Raw genomic sequence first — 18,463 nt, forward strand, 5'->3', positions numbered from 1 at the left:
TATATATATATATATATATATATATATATATACGAGAAACTCTGACAGATAAATGGTGCCGTAAAGAGTTAAAACACCTCAAAAGATATTTTGCCAGTATTTCAACAAACTTATTCAACTTGGTCGTAAATCTTCTTAAAATGTTCTTTTACTACGGACATATCTCCTTCATGTTTTCATACATAAACAGGGTTGCTTATGCTTTATATCTTCATCTTTATACGATTTTATGAAACACATTTCCTATTTTTATTCATACAAGAAGATGTATTTAAAATATATGCCGGATTTTTTCAATTGTAAACTCCATTGTCTGTTGTGCTCAAAAAAATTTGGAATAGGAATTTCATAAAAGTCGTTTGCAAAAGACGCAATATAAACACGCATAGGCTTAAAAGTACGATTTACATTTCTGCTTAAAACGGATTCTTAATTTATGTTTCTCATTAAAGGAGTTTTAAAGTGGTGCGTATTAAAGTTAATACTTCGGCCTACTGTCTCTCTCAACAAACCGATTCTGGATTAGGTCCGAATAACGAGAAGCAATTTTCTCGTGCACATACCAAATCCCACTGATCCTAAGCGGTGACTTTGTCGGTAAATTTTCCACTGAAAAATTACTTTTCGTACTTTCGATCGTTCAGATGTTAACGATTGAAGACACTGAAAGACAGAACTTTTCCCGACATGTGTGCGCAGTGAACTGTGATTTACGACCTCAAAAAGCAGTCATTGGCGTTAAGATCCTCGGCAAAGTCACTATAAACCTCAAACATTTTAGAAAATTTAATAATGATGTATAATACAACGGTAATTAAATGATTTTATTGAAACGATCCCAATTTTGCAAATTTTGTCTATTCCCGATCAAGTGCTCGAATTTTACTTTAAAAAATAATTTATATATAAGTAATACTTTATATATATATATATATATATATATATATATACATATATGTATATATTCATAGGAAAATATAATAAATGTAGAAAACGTAGCTATATTATAAGTATACGAATTCCAAATCAATTAAGATTATAGACAGTTAAAGTATATCTTTATTATATATTACATTGTTAATAGATTTAACTAATAAATTTTAAGCTTCTAGTCAACAAGAGGACTCTTCAGTTTAAGTGTAGTTTCGTCACGTATTGTGCACAATCAATATTTCCTTCTGGGATGTACTTATTTACTTGTTTCGATTTTTAATTTCATCATTAAGCAAAATACCTGCAGATCTGTCATTAGACATTACAATTTTTTACTCTAATTTCTTTCATTTTGCTTATATTGCGCTTACAGCATCATTGATCTTTTTGCATAAAGTTTGAAATTTCCTTAGAGCATTTTACCTTTTGCATTTTGTGATATATTTATGAAAAGTTTAGAATGATGCAATTTAGAATGATAGCAATGATGAAATTGAAATACATAAGAAACTTTCAGTGAGTCCAACTTGAGGCTATGTGCTCAAGAAGTTTAATCATTCATTAAAATTCTTCCCACTACTTTCATTACCGCCTTCTGTTTTTTCACGTTCCTGTTGCCCTTGGAGTTTTAACGATTTGCACAGGGTTCCCGTAATATTCAATATGATGTTCCCATTGAAGAATCAAATTAATTTCTAATTAAACCAATAATGTCCTTTATTTATACAATATGTCCACAAAGAACAGATTTTATTGCACGAGATAATTAGTTGATATCAGTGTAGCCTCCTTGTATTTATACTTTGGATCTAATACAATTCTTTAAAGTTTTACGTAAACATCCATCAACAAATAATTCGGAAGTAATATATCTGCTTATGCAACGTACATATTTTTCGTCTGCATGCAAAGCAAACATGTCAGAAGTCATTGAACAAACTAATATTGACCGTCGGTCTATATTATCTATCCAGTGATAGTGAAAGTTTGATTAACGTTTTGCTAAAGCTAAAAAGGGTTAATATCCACCGTATACATTGGACTTCAAATTATTCCATACCCCATTAACATGATAAAATCCTAGTACTATGCCAGAGTTAATTGTCTATATCATGTAATTTAAAACGAAAAGAAAAGATATGCCGATATTTCTGCAATAGTTTCAAAGGAAACGAGTTGTATGGCGAAAGTATGTACGAAGCAACAACCTGAATTTTCTCAGATAGTCTCCAATACTTTCAATTGTTTTCCTACATATATATAAATTAAATTCAGTTTATCAGATTACCATATATGTATGTCCCTTGTAAAATTGTATTCCAACAAAAGCTCATTCGAGCTTTCCGAAACCTACAACGCACATATCGAGTTAACGAAGTTTAAGGAAAATCTGTTTCCCATAAATTAAATACTCGGTTCATTTCTTGTAAGCCGTTTCGATCGCCATTTCATAATCAAAATCAAGATGAAGTTATAAAAAGGTATCTATTCTTTATCTTACATGATTTTGTTTCGCTTAAAAACATGATCAAATGGAAGTAAGTCCCATAACTGGAAACACTGAGATCTTTCTTAACCGCCTAGCCACAATAAAAGGCTTTAGACAGACTATAGCATCGCAGCAATTATATTAAAAGCAGTGTAATGCGGTTTTTCGAGCGTGATAGTCCATTAAAAGGAAATACCACAAATTTCAATCTTCAACGCGCACCACCTCAAAACGTCCATCGTCGTTTCTATCATCGGTCGTGTTAGATCCAGCACAATAAATTGCACGTATCGGTGACCATTGTACTGGAATGAAAAGTTACCAGCCTTTTCTACTTATTACTACTTATCTTAAATGAATGGCGTATAAGGATTTTATGTTGCACAACGCTTTTGCATGATCTCCAGTCATAACAAAAATAGGGGAACAAATAAACATAAATGAAAGAACATTTCATTATCGCTATTAATCTAAACAAGCAGAGGAAAGATGCTATTACTAAATTTATAAAGCAGATTACAAATAATCAAAATTGTACTTATTAAGTTCTTTCGTAATAGATATAAAATAACGAAAATATTGGGTTCGAAAAATTTGTAGCACAATTTACATAAAAAATAAAAAGTCACATCTTGAGACAGCCTGCTCCAATCTTCTCTTCTACTTTCTGATAGAAAGAAAAGAATAATAAAAAAAAGAAAGGAGAAATCTAAGCAAGTGACGTGGCTTTGTCGAGAAAGTTCACTGATTTACCGATCGTAATAACGTCTGAGGGAAGATCATTCAATGAAAATCCGAAGCGTATTCACGACGTTTCACATTGTCTGGATTTCTGAAGGAGACTGGATCGAGATTGCATAAGTGCGAAGCGTTTGCAACAAAGTTCGTAGGCTGAGAAAATATGGGCCAATCGTAAATTAAGAAGTAAAATCTGTGGAATCTTTGCGTTGTTATCTTTTAATCGATTACGAATTTGACAAATTCAAAATTCATCAATCCAATTATATATATATATATATATATATATTATTATTATTATATATTTTTTATTTTTATATCTCGTATTCGATAATTAATGAAAATAAAAAGTAATTAAGTTAAGTGTAAAAACGAAATAGAATCGATAGATACGAATCGAGAGCAGAGAAGTACAAGCATCAGTGGTTGAATGTAAACTGTTTCATTTTGTGAACCTAATAGTTTCAAAGTGATACGAGAGTGAGTACCTGACACTGCATCTAATATTAAAACGGAATGTCCAGAAGATGCTAAATTACAGCATCAACATTTTTCATACAATTTTTACTTCGTTTCTATCGAAACGTTATTTTGATATTAACGTTAAACTAATCTGACCTTTTAGTTGCATTTCAAAGCATTCGAGTATAATATGAATCTCTAGAATCTGTATGAATATCTAGAAGAATGTACTATTAAAAACTTGAATTATGACTTTAGACTATTCTTGACAATTATTCTTTTATTCGTCGATATTCGAATTGTTATGATCTCTAGCACGGAATTCAAACAACAAATGATTCTTTCGTATTTGCAAATTCAAATTTGAGAAATTGTTTAAGGATAACAATTTACCACTGAATTTTTGATAAAAACAGATCACAATCAAGTGAATTATACACCTACACATACCGCAACATTCCCCAATTCCGCAATGAAAAAGTTGGCTCTTGTTGGCAATGAAAACGCGAAATACCGAAGAAACGTATAAATTACGAGAGATAAACTGGAACAGACAATGAGGAAAGCATCTGAATAGGGTAAAGAGATCTAAACCGTTGTATAGTTTCTTGGCGAACTGAGAAATACCAAACTTGTTTGTTTTTCGTTATTTTAATTTCCAAACTGCAGAGATTTCATAATACTCCGCATCAACCGCGCATAAATCAATGACACGCGATAAAACGGTTAAATTTTGCATTTTACATCGTATTTAATATCAAAACCTGCATTTTCTAGTATTCGCTACAATATTCATCTTTCTTACAATCATTCGCATATAATATACGGTAGCAATATTTTATAAATTACGTAGGTATATTAATATTTTACAATATTGTTAACCTCATTTTTCATAAAAATTAAATTTTAAATGGTGAAGCTCAAATTTGTAACGATTTGCGCTTAATTTTTTTACAAATTTAATAGCGCGGGCAATCTCTATAATTTACAAAATGGAAATCTGGAAATTTTTATGCGAAGTTTGCACAATTTTAATTTTATAGTAACGAGCACAGATTCCTTGGAACAGTGCAAAAGGCGTATCGTTCGTGCTTATATCTTTTGCTTTAATTAAATGTCATTTATCTAATGGTAACTGCCTGTTGAAACAACATCAAATTGTGGTACCCGTAAAATTAATTTCACATTGGAAACTTCATAAATGTTATAGTATATGAAGTTATGAAATACGGTTGTACGAATTTCTGGATCAGGAAGTTATAATTATTTTAAAATAGTCTTTAGCTCCCTTCTTCACTAAGCAAACTTTTACATCCTCATTTTCACGTCCAACGATAATTCGGCACCATTTCCTGTGACTAAAATTTCAGTGCAAGAGAAGAAATAAAATTTTGTCGACATTTCCTTTTTCGTAATTACACGGCCGGTATAACTTTACGAGCAATAATGTCTTTTTCAAACTATTTAATCGAAAAAGATTTACTAAAGAATTTTCGTCGATTTCCAAATGATCGTTTAGAATATTTTTCAAGATTTATTTATTGCTTTATTTATTTTTACAAGAGTCAATAGTGTAATCAGAATTTCAAGAACGTAATCCTTTCCTTGGACGTCTTATTTAGGACGACGTTTCTGAAGAACGAAACGGCCTGATTTCTCTTCTGCGTGATAGTGGTGCAATGAATAAGCTATGGAACAAAAGTAAACGAGGAAACAAAGGGATATTGATAAAATGAAGAGAAGGCAACGGAGAAAGAAAAATGTGATTTATCTTACACAATAATAGCAGGTTTGTGTTCGTTGATGACAAACATATCAAACAAAAAAAATGTCAAATTTGATCGTCTCGTTTCGCGAAGTGAGTCGCCTAGAAAAAGAAAACTCGAAACTTTCTTATGTTTCGTTCGTACTTCATACTCTTGGCTCATTTATCAGAACATCATCAGTGCCGGTATAAACTTTGAACGATTCTGGATATACGAGATTTATCCGATGAAATTCGTATTCCATTTTTTATCGCGAATAAATTTTCCCAAGACGAGTTGAATTTTGCATTTTCACTCTTCAATTCTTCGAAGCCTTGACCGTTAACGTTTTTTCTCTTTAGATGCAATTTGTTCTTGACTTTGAAAAAAAATGTTCAGCTGTTTGCTTCTTCGGTATTATTTCTAGCGGAATATTTTAATAGCATTTTACCATGTTAACAGAAAAGAGCACGAGTAAGTGTAAATTGCAAAAATATATTCATGTTTCGGTACATGAAGCAAGTACTAAATGTAAGAATCCTTTTACTACGGCGATTAATATTTTTATAATGAAACTTTCTCGCGACATCTTCCCTTCATACTTTATTGCCCTCCATTTCCACAGGGAAGACTACTTTATTAGGTATCACATCACTTGTCTCGTATGAAATATTTGACGTATCTCGAGTGTGTATTTCCACGTAATAATAATATCGTAAATATTATTCAATGATAACGCGGCAAAGATATACTGGGGTAATATCATTTCACATTATGGCGAATTTCGGAAGGGATATACGACGTTATTTCTGGAGAATGTCGAAATCCTCGTCGCGAAAATAAAATCAAAACTCATGCTCTGTGGTGCAACGCGCCGTGCCGCAACGCGACGCGACGACGGCCAGAAATACCGTACAGGGGAAAATAGCGTCGCTTTTGTTTTTACGCTAGAAAGTAGAACGAACAAGAAATCAGCGCGGTTGCACGAGATCATGATTTTTCACTCAACGTGAATGTACGATATATGTGTTCTAGGCACTTCTTCTCAATCTTCGACAGGCGAATTGAGTTCGTAGGTATAATGGGTTCTTCCATGGTAAGTTTTTAGTGGACATTGTTCCACCGATACATAATCGCTACCTACATGTGGTGTAACACTATTAGAATTATCTAGATGATTAGAGGTATTATCCAATGATGTTGTTTACGTGTACGTATTAGAGAAAGAGAAAGAAAGAAAGGAATAGACAGAAAACCGAATTCAACTGAATATTTCTTTCCAAGCTTTCGCAAAAATTTGTTGCAATACTGTTCTAGATCGATGTAATTAGAGACGAAAAAGAATAACAAAGCATAAATGGTTGGAAATGGTTTGTTACATTGGCATAGAGATCCGTAGAAAGCGTTAATTGTCGATTGTTGTGTATGATTAGAAAAAAGAGGGAGAAAATTGTAACCGTTGTATCGCCATATTTGTGTTTTTCTAATATATTATCGAATATTTTTGTTTTCGCTACTTTTGTTCGAGTAGTCTATCTGACGAACGAAGCATGATTTCAATATAAAGCTCGGTTTGCTATACTGTTACGTTATATTACGTTAGAGTTGGAGAGTTTCGAGTATTCACTCGCTAGATGCGTCGGAAGGACAATCGCTTCTTTCGTCGGAGAGATTTCTCGATGCTCCTCGGTGAAGTAGTACAACTTTTAAATATTAATTTCCTCTTTTGTCCTCTCAAATTTTATGTCTTTGAAATTTACTTCGACGCAAGTCGTGTCGTAATTGTAAAGTGGCCGAAAATTCTCAATTTTGAAATAGAATTCGTATCATTAACTTTTAATAGTCGTTGTTCGTGTAACGATATTTTTTTCTAACATACCTAGCAGTAATGTCTAACAGTAATATAAAATCAAATTAGAAGAACAGGTATTTGAATTCTCTTGAAAAAAGTTTTCAACTTTTAATTTCTTTTAAGAATATGTTTTCAAAGACATACTCGTAAAAACCCTTAAATTCGATTTTCTTAGTGTAATTTCGTAACTTGATCAAATGGAACTTTTACGTACGTTTTATACTACGTGAAATTGCAATTTTTGACAGAGTTATAACAAATAGCTGAATATCTATTAAATATTCTTCCGACCTAACATCCTGTCGATTCTTATTATTATAATTACTTTTGCGTTCTTTTCTACAACCGTTTTAACTATTTCTTTACTTTCGTTTCTTTGTTACTGTCCTTTCCTTTCCTTTCTTTTCCTTCCTCTTCATTCCTTTCCTTTTCTTTTATTTAGAACATAAGATCTATGTAATAAAAAAGTAAAATTCCGTTAAGAGCACGTCCCGTTTCCAAACGATGTTCCCTCAAATTATCATACAATTCAATGCGTCCATTGTCTTGCTTGAGGGAAATTTCATTATAAAAATTGCTTCTTGTTAAAGGCGAAAGCTTTTCCTTTTTGTTCTTCGTACAAATTAGCCAATGCAGTACAGTGGGCAAAAGAGCACTGATCGCAAACAGTAAATTCTTCGAAAAGGATTAAATCGAAGGGTTTTCCTGTGAATAAGTATCTCATTAATTGGCGATTCGAAGTCGTGCTCCATTAATTATTTTCCTAGTGACACATAAAACATCGACTATATGTGACACATCTGAAGTATGTTATAACTATAAGAAGTCCATAAAAAGGAGCTGCCGTGGCACCGTATAATATACATATTACATATATGCAGTAGAAATTCGGAAAATGAAAGTGCGAATGCAAAGCTCATAGCTGTTTGTTACCCTGGAAAGTTAATTAAATATTACTCGTAATATTAAGTTGGAGCATATGAAATGTTTTTCTCAAATGCAACTTCAATTTATTCGCTTTAAGGTTGATCGACTCACCTCACGTATTATGCATTATTAAAATTGTTAATAAAAGTTCTGAAGATGGCTAACATGACAGTTTGCACGTACCTATATAAAACGGTATTAAGTTTATTCCGCACAATATGTACCTTCTTCTTAATCAAGTAGAAATGATAGGTAAGCCAGTTGCGTAGAATTTCTCGTTTTCTCTCACGTGTCGTGCGAAGTGTGTAGGAAAGTATCGCACATAGATTTCCGTGGAAAGACGTTTTCGATGACTTCTTTTAAGGTATTTGCTTCTTCTAATCTTTCATATGACACGGTACGTACATATCTAGTCGATGCAGATACATTGGCACTCCATCATCAAAACCAAAATCAAACAAAAACCGACTTCCTACTCCCTACGAGACCTGCAAAGTTCACATCTTCTGATTCATTACTACTCCGAAAAATATTTTCTATTTATGTATTTTTTACTGTATAATCGAGTAGCAGCTGGATCTAAAATATTAATCCTCGATAGATGCAAAAAAATTGAATTTCTTGTTATCGTAAAAGAGAAAAGACATTATCGTTTGCGATGAATTACAATAAAAGCGTTAGTTTTACGATAGAGTGTTCTCTGAAAACTCTTTTCTTATTTCTCGCGTGCTTCCACAAGTGGAAGAAACCTTCGAGCCGTAAGGCTACCGCAAATATGTACAACAGTCACGTTTCCTGCTTAGTGTTCATCTTCTGCAAATCCTACTGCTTTTGTCTCATTTTGGCGTTTAGCTTCGCTTTCTTTTCTGAAATTTCTTTACCGGTCCAATTGTACAGGATCCATTTTTTCTCTTATCGAAATAACAAACAAGATCCTATAATGAGAACAATACAAAAGTATTGTAACGAAATACATATATTGGAAATTATAAAAGAGAGAAAGAGAAGCTTTGTAAGTGTGAAAGTATGATGGAATCTATTTGTATGTGATGTTGTTTTACGGAAGATATTTGATACGTATTTTTTCATTACCTTTTTACATCGAAAAGAAAGAGAATGATAAAAATACGTCATTTCTTAGTTGAACCATTCTTTAAAAGCCGAATAATTTTAGATATATTTTAAAAATCAATTTTTCAAACTAGACAGAAAAAAATGTGTTAAATTTTCAAACACTGCGTCTCGTATGAATCTTGTAACTGCATATGTCCGATCACGCACAATCTCTTTCTACTGAATTGTACAGATTGATTTCCTGTACCAATTTTAAAATGTAAATGAAATTTTGTTTATATCTCTGAATGTGTTATCGTCAAAGAAAATGCTTGAAAAACGTATTATTGTGTATTACGACTTTATAAATTTCTTTTCTCTTTTATTCGTATTTAACTTCAACATGAAAGGAGAAAAATAAAAGAAGAAGCAGAACGGATTTGGTAATTTATATGGTGACGGTATACACGATTAGTTCGTGTAATTTAAAGAGACTAAACTTGAATTTCTAGCTTTTTTGCATGTGATTTCTTTTCCCGCCATTCGCAAAATATATTTTTAACTCTACGTCATGCTCCCTTCGTATTTCATTGCGGCGAAATCTCCTTCCCAACGCTTGGCTTCTACGATTTCATTTTATCCTTGCAAGGAGATATATAAGATCGCTGTTCCATGATTATAATAATATAGCACTTCCTGGTCTTATAGTAATTCCCGTTCTCTAGCAATATTATCTAACGCTGCTTCATAAAGACGCTTCTTGTATAGAAATTATTAGATAAATTCGCTACTTTTGCTGCTATTTAAAATCCTATTTATCTGTACGGGCAACGATGAGAAAACTCACTGTTATGTTCCGATACTTTCCTACATGGTAGGTACATTTAAATTTAAGAAGCTTTTGAGCGAAGCTGAATGTAAATTAACCAATTTTGGAAAAAAACGTAAAAGGTAGTAATCTCAATCTATTACAAATAGTAATGCGTGAGCGATTTGAAATTGTACATTAGCACGAAAAAAATCGATATTGTTTTGCCAGGAAATGAAGTCAACATATTTCGACCGTTTTAAATAATTGTTAAAATTATACTATATACTATATATACTAGTATATACTACATACCAGTCTGAAAGTTATTCGAGCTTCAAATTGATCGCAGAACTTTTTAAAAGCTTTATTTAAGTCGTCATCTAGATTAATTCGTTTTCAAACTTGTTTGATTTCCTAAACGATTAAATCATCATCAAACAAGTGCTAGTAATAGGCGGACTCGATAATAATTAGTTTGTACCAACGAAAGTCGAGCCAAACAGCGTTAAACGCGCGCTTTCGTTTCATATTGATATCTTAATATCATCTTAAGTTATCCGTATCGCCTATAGAAAATTTGTGATAAGAAAAAATCAGCGAGCAAAATGGTTTATCTTTGGTTGACTCACGCCAGTGGTGCAAAATGCTCTTAATGGTTCGATAATCGAATATCTGTCATCAGATTTTCATCGAACATGTGAAGAACTGCAGCTTCAGATTTACGAGCACGAGTTGCATAAATAAGAATTATGGTTTTGTATAATTTATACGACGATCCTCTGCGCGATGTCGATTAATAAAGATTTTTTGCGACTTTATTGTTCATATTTCCTTTTGGACAAATTGCTTACAGGAATGGTATTAAGAACAGAATGTGCTTAGTCGCATAGAAAATAGCTTATTGTCAAAATTATTTCCCTTCACCGATATACGCAAATGTAATTTTATACAACGTACAACGCCTATCGTATCTCCCGACCAAAAGAAAGAAATATAGGTCGAACCAGCGTTCAAATTTCGGTATTCGGTTCGATCGAAGATTCGAGTGTACCGAAGGCGATATCGAGGTAAAAGATCGATATTGAGAAAAATTAACGACAACCAAGCCTGACTATTGTCGACGAACCAACAAAAGATTCGAAACTGGCGGTGCAAATGTTCCTATCCTCGTCGCCGTCGATCCGTAACCAAGAAATTCCCGCGCTTTTACGCTCGAGTGGGTATTGCGGAAAAGAAAAAAGATAATAAAAAAGTGAAAAAAATAAAAAAATGAGGTAAGATTCCAGTCTATATAATCACGATAGACACGTTGAACGTGGAAATCTGGTATAGAAAATGGTCGGTGGTGGAGGACGATGGGAAAACGAAGATGAATCCCAGCGACGCAGAAGGGAATCGGTAAACGGAAACTGGAAGAACGATGGAACTGTGAAAATTACGATTTCGCGGGCGAAAGTGCGGGCCTGCCGACGTATTGATTGTCGGTCGGTGGAGAGAGTCAGCGCGCCTGTGCTCCAACGTTTCACGCAGAGACCACGAGAGAAAGGGAGAGAGAACAAGAGAGGAAGCGCACCAGTAACGAAGAGAGGAAGCAGCGAGGGCACACGGAAGGCACACGGAGGGCGGAGAAACATCGACAGAGGGAGAGAGGGTATGGAGGAGGGAGAAACACCCTCGCCCCCGTGGTCCTGCTGCCACCGTGTCGGTTTCCAGTCCAGTCTTCCCCTAGGCACTCGACAGGCCGGTACCTGTTTCTCGAAGCGACACGCGCTCTGTCTGTCGTTCTCGCAGCACACTCGACACACGACATTCATACATACATACATACATACATACATACATGCACACATACGCATATTCTTGGATACGCAGATACAAGCCATACACTCGTGGACACGGCTCTTCTGCACATATGAGTCTACACACGCATAAAACAATTCGCCACGACGCGCGGTGTATTTGTATATATGATACATAAAAATATACTCATACGGAGAGAAAAATATAACATACATAATATAAGGAGAGGAGACGTACGCGGGCGCACAAGTAGGAAACACCAACCGCGCAGAGGCACCCACATGTCTACTCACACTGTGTACACGCGTACGCGAGAGACCGTGCCGCACACACGCAACGAGTGGTCATCGTCTTCATCTTTGTCGTTTTTGTCGTCATCGTCACCGCCGACTTCGTTTTCAATTTGTTCCTCATCGTCGTCATCGCCGTTCTCGTCGCTCCGCTGCTCCTCCGTCGTCGCTTCGTCCCTCTATATCACACGGCACAGTTACAGAAGGAAACGAACAAAACCAGGCGTTACACCGTAAAAGAAACGAGGAATAACTGTCTCACGATCGGCTGACGAAGAATTGCGTGGCAAACAGAGATTATGGCCCGTGAAGGGAGTTAAGCCTTGTGCCAGTTTCCTTCCTGCAAAAAAGATTCGCTGCTTCGAAAAATACCAATCGAGACTCCGCAACCTACGATCTTGCGAAACCGTTGTTTAGGGATTCAATAAATAGAGGTTCGAGATTACTTGAAATGTTATCATAGCCGACGGAAGTCGAGGATATTCGGCCACTGATGTCTGACACCATTTCTGAGAAACGAAGAATTCCGTTGGTATTGTGATCGGTGGGAAATCGATTGGGCAAAACTTGGACGACTCGCGATATCGTCAATGACTTGGTCGTTTCATCTTGAATCATAGGAGAGAAAGAACGAGGCCTAACCAATGCCCTTTCATTATCATGTGAAAATCTGGTAACCGGTTCACGCTAATCTGGCATCGTGCTATCTAGTGGACGGCAAACTGTTAAAACGCAAGAGAAGTTACCAGTGGAAAGTTAGTTCGCTGCGTGTTGCGGATCATGAACCCCGTTTGAAGGGCGACGACAAACTTTAAAAGTGGGGTTCGTCGTACTACTCTTCGTCGGAGACAAGTCCTGAGCCTGTGGCAGTAGCCTAAAAACAGTGATCTTCCTGCAGATATACATATATATATATATGTGTGTGTGTGTGTGTGTGTGTGTACACACATAAACGTCTATTTTTGTTTTTCTTCGGCTCGAAAGCCGAGCCCATTTTTTCCGGAACTGGTCATATTAGCGAAGCAAAGAGATTTTTGTAAAAATTATCGTAATTCTAACGAAGAAGCAGAGAACACACTTGTTAACGAACGACATCACCTGCACCGAGAGAGATTAAATATCTCTATATATAGAAATCTATATATGAATATACATACATATATATATCTGTATATCTATCTATATATATGTATATATGCATATATATAAATGGAAAGCATACATATCTTAACGATGTTGATGATTCATAGTATATTTTGATCATACCGAGAGTAAGATAGAAACAAAGAGTGTGAGTGAGAAAAAGACAGAGAGAAAGAAATTAGCGAGAGAACGACCAGACAAATCGACAGGAATAATAATAAAAAGAGTTCGTAATATATATAGAAAGATAAAAGTAGATATTAAATCGTAAATAATAAAACAAGGGAAAGAAATTGTTCGAGCCTGATCGTCATTTATAATTGCCTACATGCCTGCCGCATTCTATCGACGTGACAGAAGCATGTACGACTGTGACATGATTCCTGATCGTCAGGTATGTTTTACGATAATCTAGTTACTTTGCTTTTAATCTGCTGCATCGAAATTTCCATTGTTTCGTGATACGTCGAACAAAGATCGAGTTGTATCGGCGAAGTCTAAGTGGAAATCGTGATAAATCGATAAACATGTGTTTTCAAAAAATATGTCGCAAAAATTGAAACGAAATTATAAGAATCGATAAAGTTTCGAATGTTTTCCGATCGTTTTTAAAAAATAAAAATATTACGAGCAATTTTAAGATAAGAGCTAATGCGTCCAAGTACCACACAAGCAAGTGATATTTCTTTTTCAAAGTATTTCATTTTATATCTGAGAGAAAACCTTATTTTCTCTCTTATGAACACAATTACTAGAAACATATATCTTCCATTAACTGTGATCAAAAAATTTTGAATAGCATATAATCGAATAATACTCTAAAGATTGGAGATTACATTAACGAAATAAGCAACAGCATTTTTACTGTCCTTTATGATTTCCACCGATAAAAAGAATCGCAGAAAGGTCATCTCAAATCTCTATAATTAATTCGCGATGGTTATACGATCATTATCATTGCATCTATATCAAACGGTCGCAACACAAAGCAGATCTTTGCGCGAAAGTGCGATGTTTCTTTGTCAACTTAAACTAATATTTTATTTAATAGATTGAAAATAAATAATCTTCGTATTGTTCTTTCCCCAACATAATTAAGTTAAAATATTTTTCGTATGAATTTGAAACCAGCAACAAGTCCAGTAACGATAACGTTCATTTTGGAATGGAACGCGATGATTGATCTAAAAATATAATTCCCTTAAGCATTTACACAAGAGTGAGAAAACAAGCTAGAATGGTAGAACAGCTTTGAAACCATCGCTTAGGTAAAATTTTCTCGATAAATTCTTGCTGAATCCTCGATACAGTCCACGACTAAACTGAATTATTACATCTGATCATGATTATCGTAACATACGATAAGAAATGAAACTGTTTTGCGAGCAAGAGGAATTCTTTCAATTCGATTATTATGTAGTTTCATAGGTTTTGTTTCTTTATCAGAAATTTGACATGAAATAAAGGATTAAGACTAGAGGATTACGAGTTCGATTACTGATATATTCTCCTTCAGCCCTGTCATTTAGGAAGCAATTTTTCTAAATTTGCTAAAATCTCAATGACTTGGAGCTCGATTAAAATTTGTTAATCAACATTCCCCTACCGCGATTTCAAAAACAATGTTCCTAATTAATATTTTCGCAAATGCTCTTGCTTTGAATCTTCGGTTTCTATTATTCTTTTAGCCTCCTAGCCTTATTGAAGTTTGCATTTATCGTAAATTAAATACCAACTGAGAAAATAGACAACTACAAAATAGTATGGTATAAAATGGTATGGCTAATGATAGCAATAGGTAACAATACTTAGTTGAAAATCGATAATAAAAAACAACAAAATTTACGAAGCGATCTATGTAATATATTATGTTATATGTAAGTCATACTGATTTTTAAAAATTCTGTGATATTTTCAATTCCGTGAAACTTTCATTCACAAACATTCTATTAGAAATTCCGTATTTTAACGGAAATCTGTTAGACGTATCATAAAGAACATAAAGTATGCGATGCATCACTTTGTCAGTAAACGTGTGTCAAATAAAAAAACCGAAAGAAAAAAGTAGAAATAAACAAGATTAAGAGATAAAGTGGGAAAACTGATCTAGAAAGATAGAAAGATAAAACGACGGCCCTGCTTCTGCAAAATAACGACGTCTCTAAGCTATCTTTTGATTGGTGTAACATTCTAAGAATTTGAAATCGAAGTGTACGAAATAGGTGCTTTCCTAATTCTACCGATCTTGGTAACGGAATATCTTGTTTCAGAGGAAAGTTCAGTTTCCGAGCAGTTTCGTCGTAATTTCCGTCCAATTTTCGTTCTTAATCTCCACCTCCAATCTAGAACTATCAATCCTTTTTCGCTTAGAATTGTGGTCAATATTATCGCGTTTCGTATCTAAGATAACTTTGTCTTTGAGGATATTATAGTATCTACCGCGATAAAAGATTTATTTAGTTCTAATTTCAACTTGCGACACAGCTAACATTTTGAATTTCAACAAGGGACGAGATGTACGTGAAATGAACATGATTTGATAGTGATCGCGAGATCACATTAAAAGAGATATCTGTAGTCATCGATGCGATGAAAATCCAATCAACTATGAATATTTCAACAACTTTCAACGATGCGAATTCCGTCGAAGTATTTTGGAAGAAGTTCTATGTGCCGATCATTCATTTTTATATTAACAACGATTCTTTCGTATTTCTCTCCGAGCTTAAGATAATTTATACCGATAGAAAAGTACAATTTGCTTCAAAATGCTGCAAAATGGAGAATTAAAAAATTTTTTATAATTATGCTAGTTGATCTACCATTGATTACATCGTGAATCTTCATATCGTGGGAATAATGGTGAAAATTTGATTAAATGTATCTTTAAGCACTATTCGCAACACTGTTCTCATAGATTCGTCAGCCGCTATCTGGATTCGACCAACACTCGAACCCTCTCACTTTTAGGGAGAATCCGCAACGGAGGAAACCGCCCTTTCTCCGCTATTCTGTGTCTTTTCTCCTTGAGAAAAGGCAACTTATGCTGGTGTGGCAAAGTCATCTCGGTGAAGCGAATTTCGTACCAAGTCTACCATTAAACCCTACTTATTACTTTCTCTCGGGGACATAGCAAATAAATATTTTTCATATCGAGAAAAATTATTAGACCCTATGTCCAACATGTTCTAATGCTCGATCTTTGTTGTTGTCATTTTATTTCGAGAACAACGGAAAATGACACTATATTCTATACAATTTCCAAGTGGTTAAATACGATATAATTTGAAATATTTATTCTTCTTTTATATGTACAATTTATTAAAACGAACGCATTTATTACTTTTATCAAGTAAAAAATTTACATGTTGCGTGCAAAACCAAATCAAGTTTCTCACGATACTTTATTATTTAGAACACGTAAGGCTAATTAATATTTGAATTATTGAATTATTAAGTTTGAATATTCTTTTCTCGTGTATCGATACATATTTACGCGTTTCTATAATTTTTCGTTGATAGGCACTGATCGATCTACTCGTAACACACAAGTTTTCGATAAATTTAAATATAGAACGGAATTGTCTAGTGATATCGTAAAGAATCTTTACTTAGAAATAGCGGGATACGATAAAAGGAATTCTACCCTATCGTAACTTATTCTCATAAGTTGTAAGTTTTATGAGTTTTATTATTAATAAGTTTTTTTTTATTTTATATTTTTATAAGCCTACTATTCATTTTGTTTATTTATTTATTTTTTTGTTATAACTATTCCTTTTCGGCTTAGGATGCCTTCCGGCTTGCATCGTATCTATAATACATTCACATTCTAAACTCTTATCTTATTAATTACTTAACTGAATACATTTTGTCGCTATTTTACATTCGAAAAATTAACGGTAATCTAGAGAGTAGATATTACATGATATGAAACGTAGAAGAATATTATTTAAAAGAATGTAAATAATAGAGAGTTATATTCGTAAAGAAATATCCGTTTAACCCGTTATCGTTTCTTTATAGTCTATGAAGCTGGTCGTTATTCTTAAGTAACAATACTTATATTGAACGTTTTATAATTGTTACATCTAGACGATATAATTACATAAATGTTTTATATCCTACATTTTCAAAGTGACAATTACTTAACGAGGTAGTTAGTTTCTAAATAGTTCATTATGAAGTTCTAATTATCCATTTTCGTTAAAGTAATTAAATTAGAAATTGACATCAATTGACTGTTTGTATAATGTTTCAAGATATTCGCAATGTAATCTCTCCTCCGATAAGTTGAGCATAAGGTTTTTTCGATCTGAAGTTATTCTTATACACGTCTGAAAAGAAATCTGATCGCTTTAAAAATATTCCACCAATCCTCACGACAATTTCTGTATTCCTTTTTAAATCCAGATAAAACGATAAAAGTAGCGTTGTGTTATATATTCAAAATTAATTTAGAAGTAATCCTGTTTTATTAAAGAATATAGAGATGTTTTTCTACATAACGATGTCGAAAATATTCTCGCTGATATCAGCTTTTGTTACAAAACAATTCAGATACTGTCACGAACAAAGAATCAAAGTATCTTTGATCATCGATCGATAAATTCCTAATATTTCTACGATATTAACGTATAGATTTGATAATCCAACCCTTTCGAATGAACTGTCACATGTTAATGATCACATCATTTACAATACGATTTCATCGAATCGTCAGAGGCATCGATTTCAGCGAGGTACAGGTCGTTATAGCGACGGCGAATCGTTTTCCGTGGCATATCTATGGAATCACTTGGAATCCAATCATGGATAAACGGATTACGTTAACCCTGCACGCTGTATCTTTGTTTACATAGCAGTATCGTGAACAGGAGCATCATGCAAAATTGTCATCTTAGTGACAAGCCAGGTTTCTCTTTACAAGAACATCGACGAATACGTTAGTACACCTAGAATAAAGAGAGCCTAAATTTCTAGAGAATTTTAATTAACAGATAATCTTGTTTCCAGGGATTTTCAGGATATTAACTCGAATGTACATCATGTATGATTAAATTATTCGTTTTTTATATTGTATATATTATATATATTATATATATGTGTGTGTATGTTTTATATAATATGTATATATAATATATATATATATTATATATTATATTATATATATTATATTATATATATATATTATATATATATATATATATATATATATAT

At 33.6% G+C, this 18,463-nt stretch overlaps 1 protein-coding gene across 5 annotated transcripts in view; it reads left to right on the forward strand.

The window, feature by feature from the left end:
- LOC100749511 (alpha-catulin) overlaps positions 1-18,463 on the forward strand; it is a 68,494-nt gene that overhangs the window by 5,070 nt on the left and 44,961 nt on the right. The window contains exon 2 of one of the 5 annotated variants that reach the window (XM_012394583.3): positions 6,403-6,463. The exons of 3 other annotated variants lie outside the window; for them this stretch is intronic. In XM_012394583.3, the coding sequence (XP_012250006.1) occupies positions 6,449-6,463 (15 nt within the window). In that variant the 5' untranslated portion in view covers positions 6,403-6,448. Of the gene's footprint in view, positions 1-6,402; positions 6,464-13,047; positions 13,638-18,463 lie in introns of those variants that run through there. One more of the 5 variants, XM_003486006.4, reaches the window with a different exon arrangement.

The sequence above is a fragment of the Bombus impatiens genome, unplaced genomic scaffold, assembly GCF_000188095.3.
Source record: "Bombus impatiens unplaced genomic scaffold, BIMP_2.2 scf_0095, whole genome shotgun sequence".
Classification (NCBI taxonomy): domain Eukaryota; kingdom Metazoa; phylum Arthropoda; class Insecta; order Hymenoptera; family Apidae; genus Bombus; species Bombus impatiens.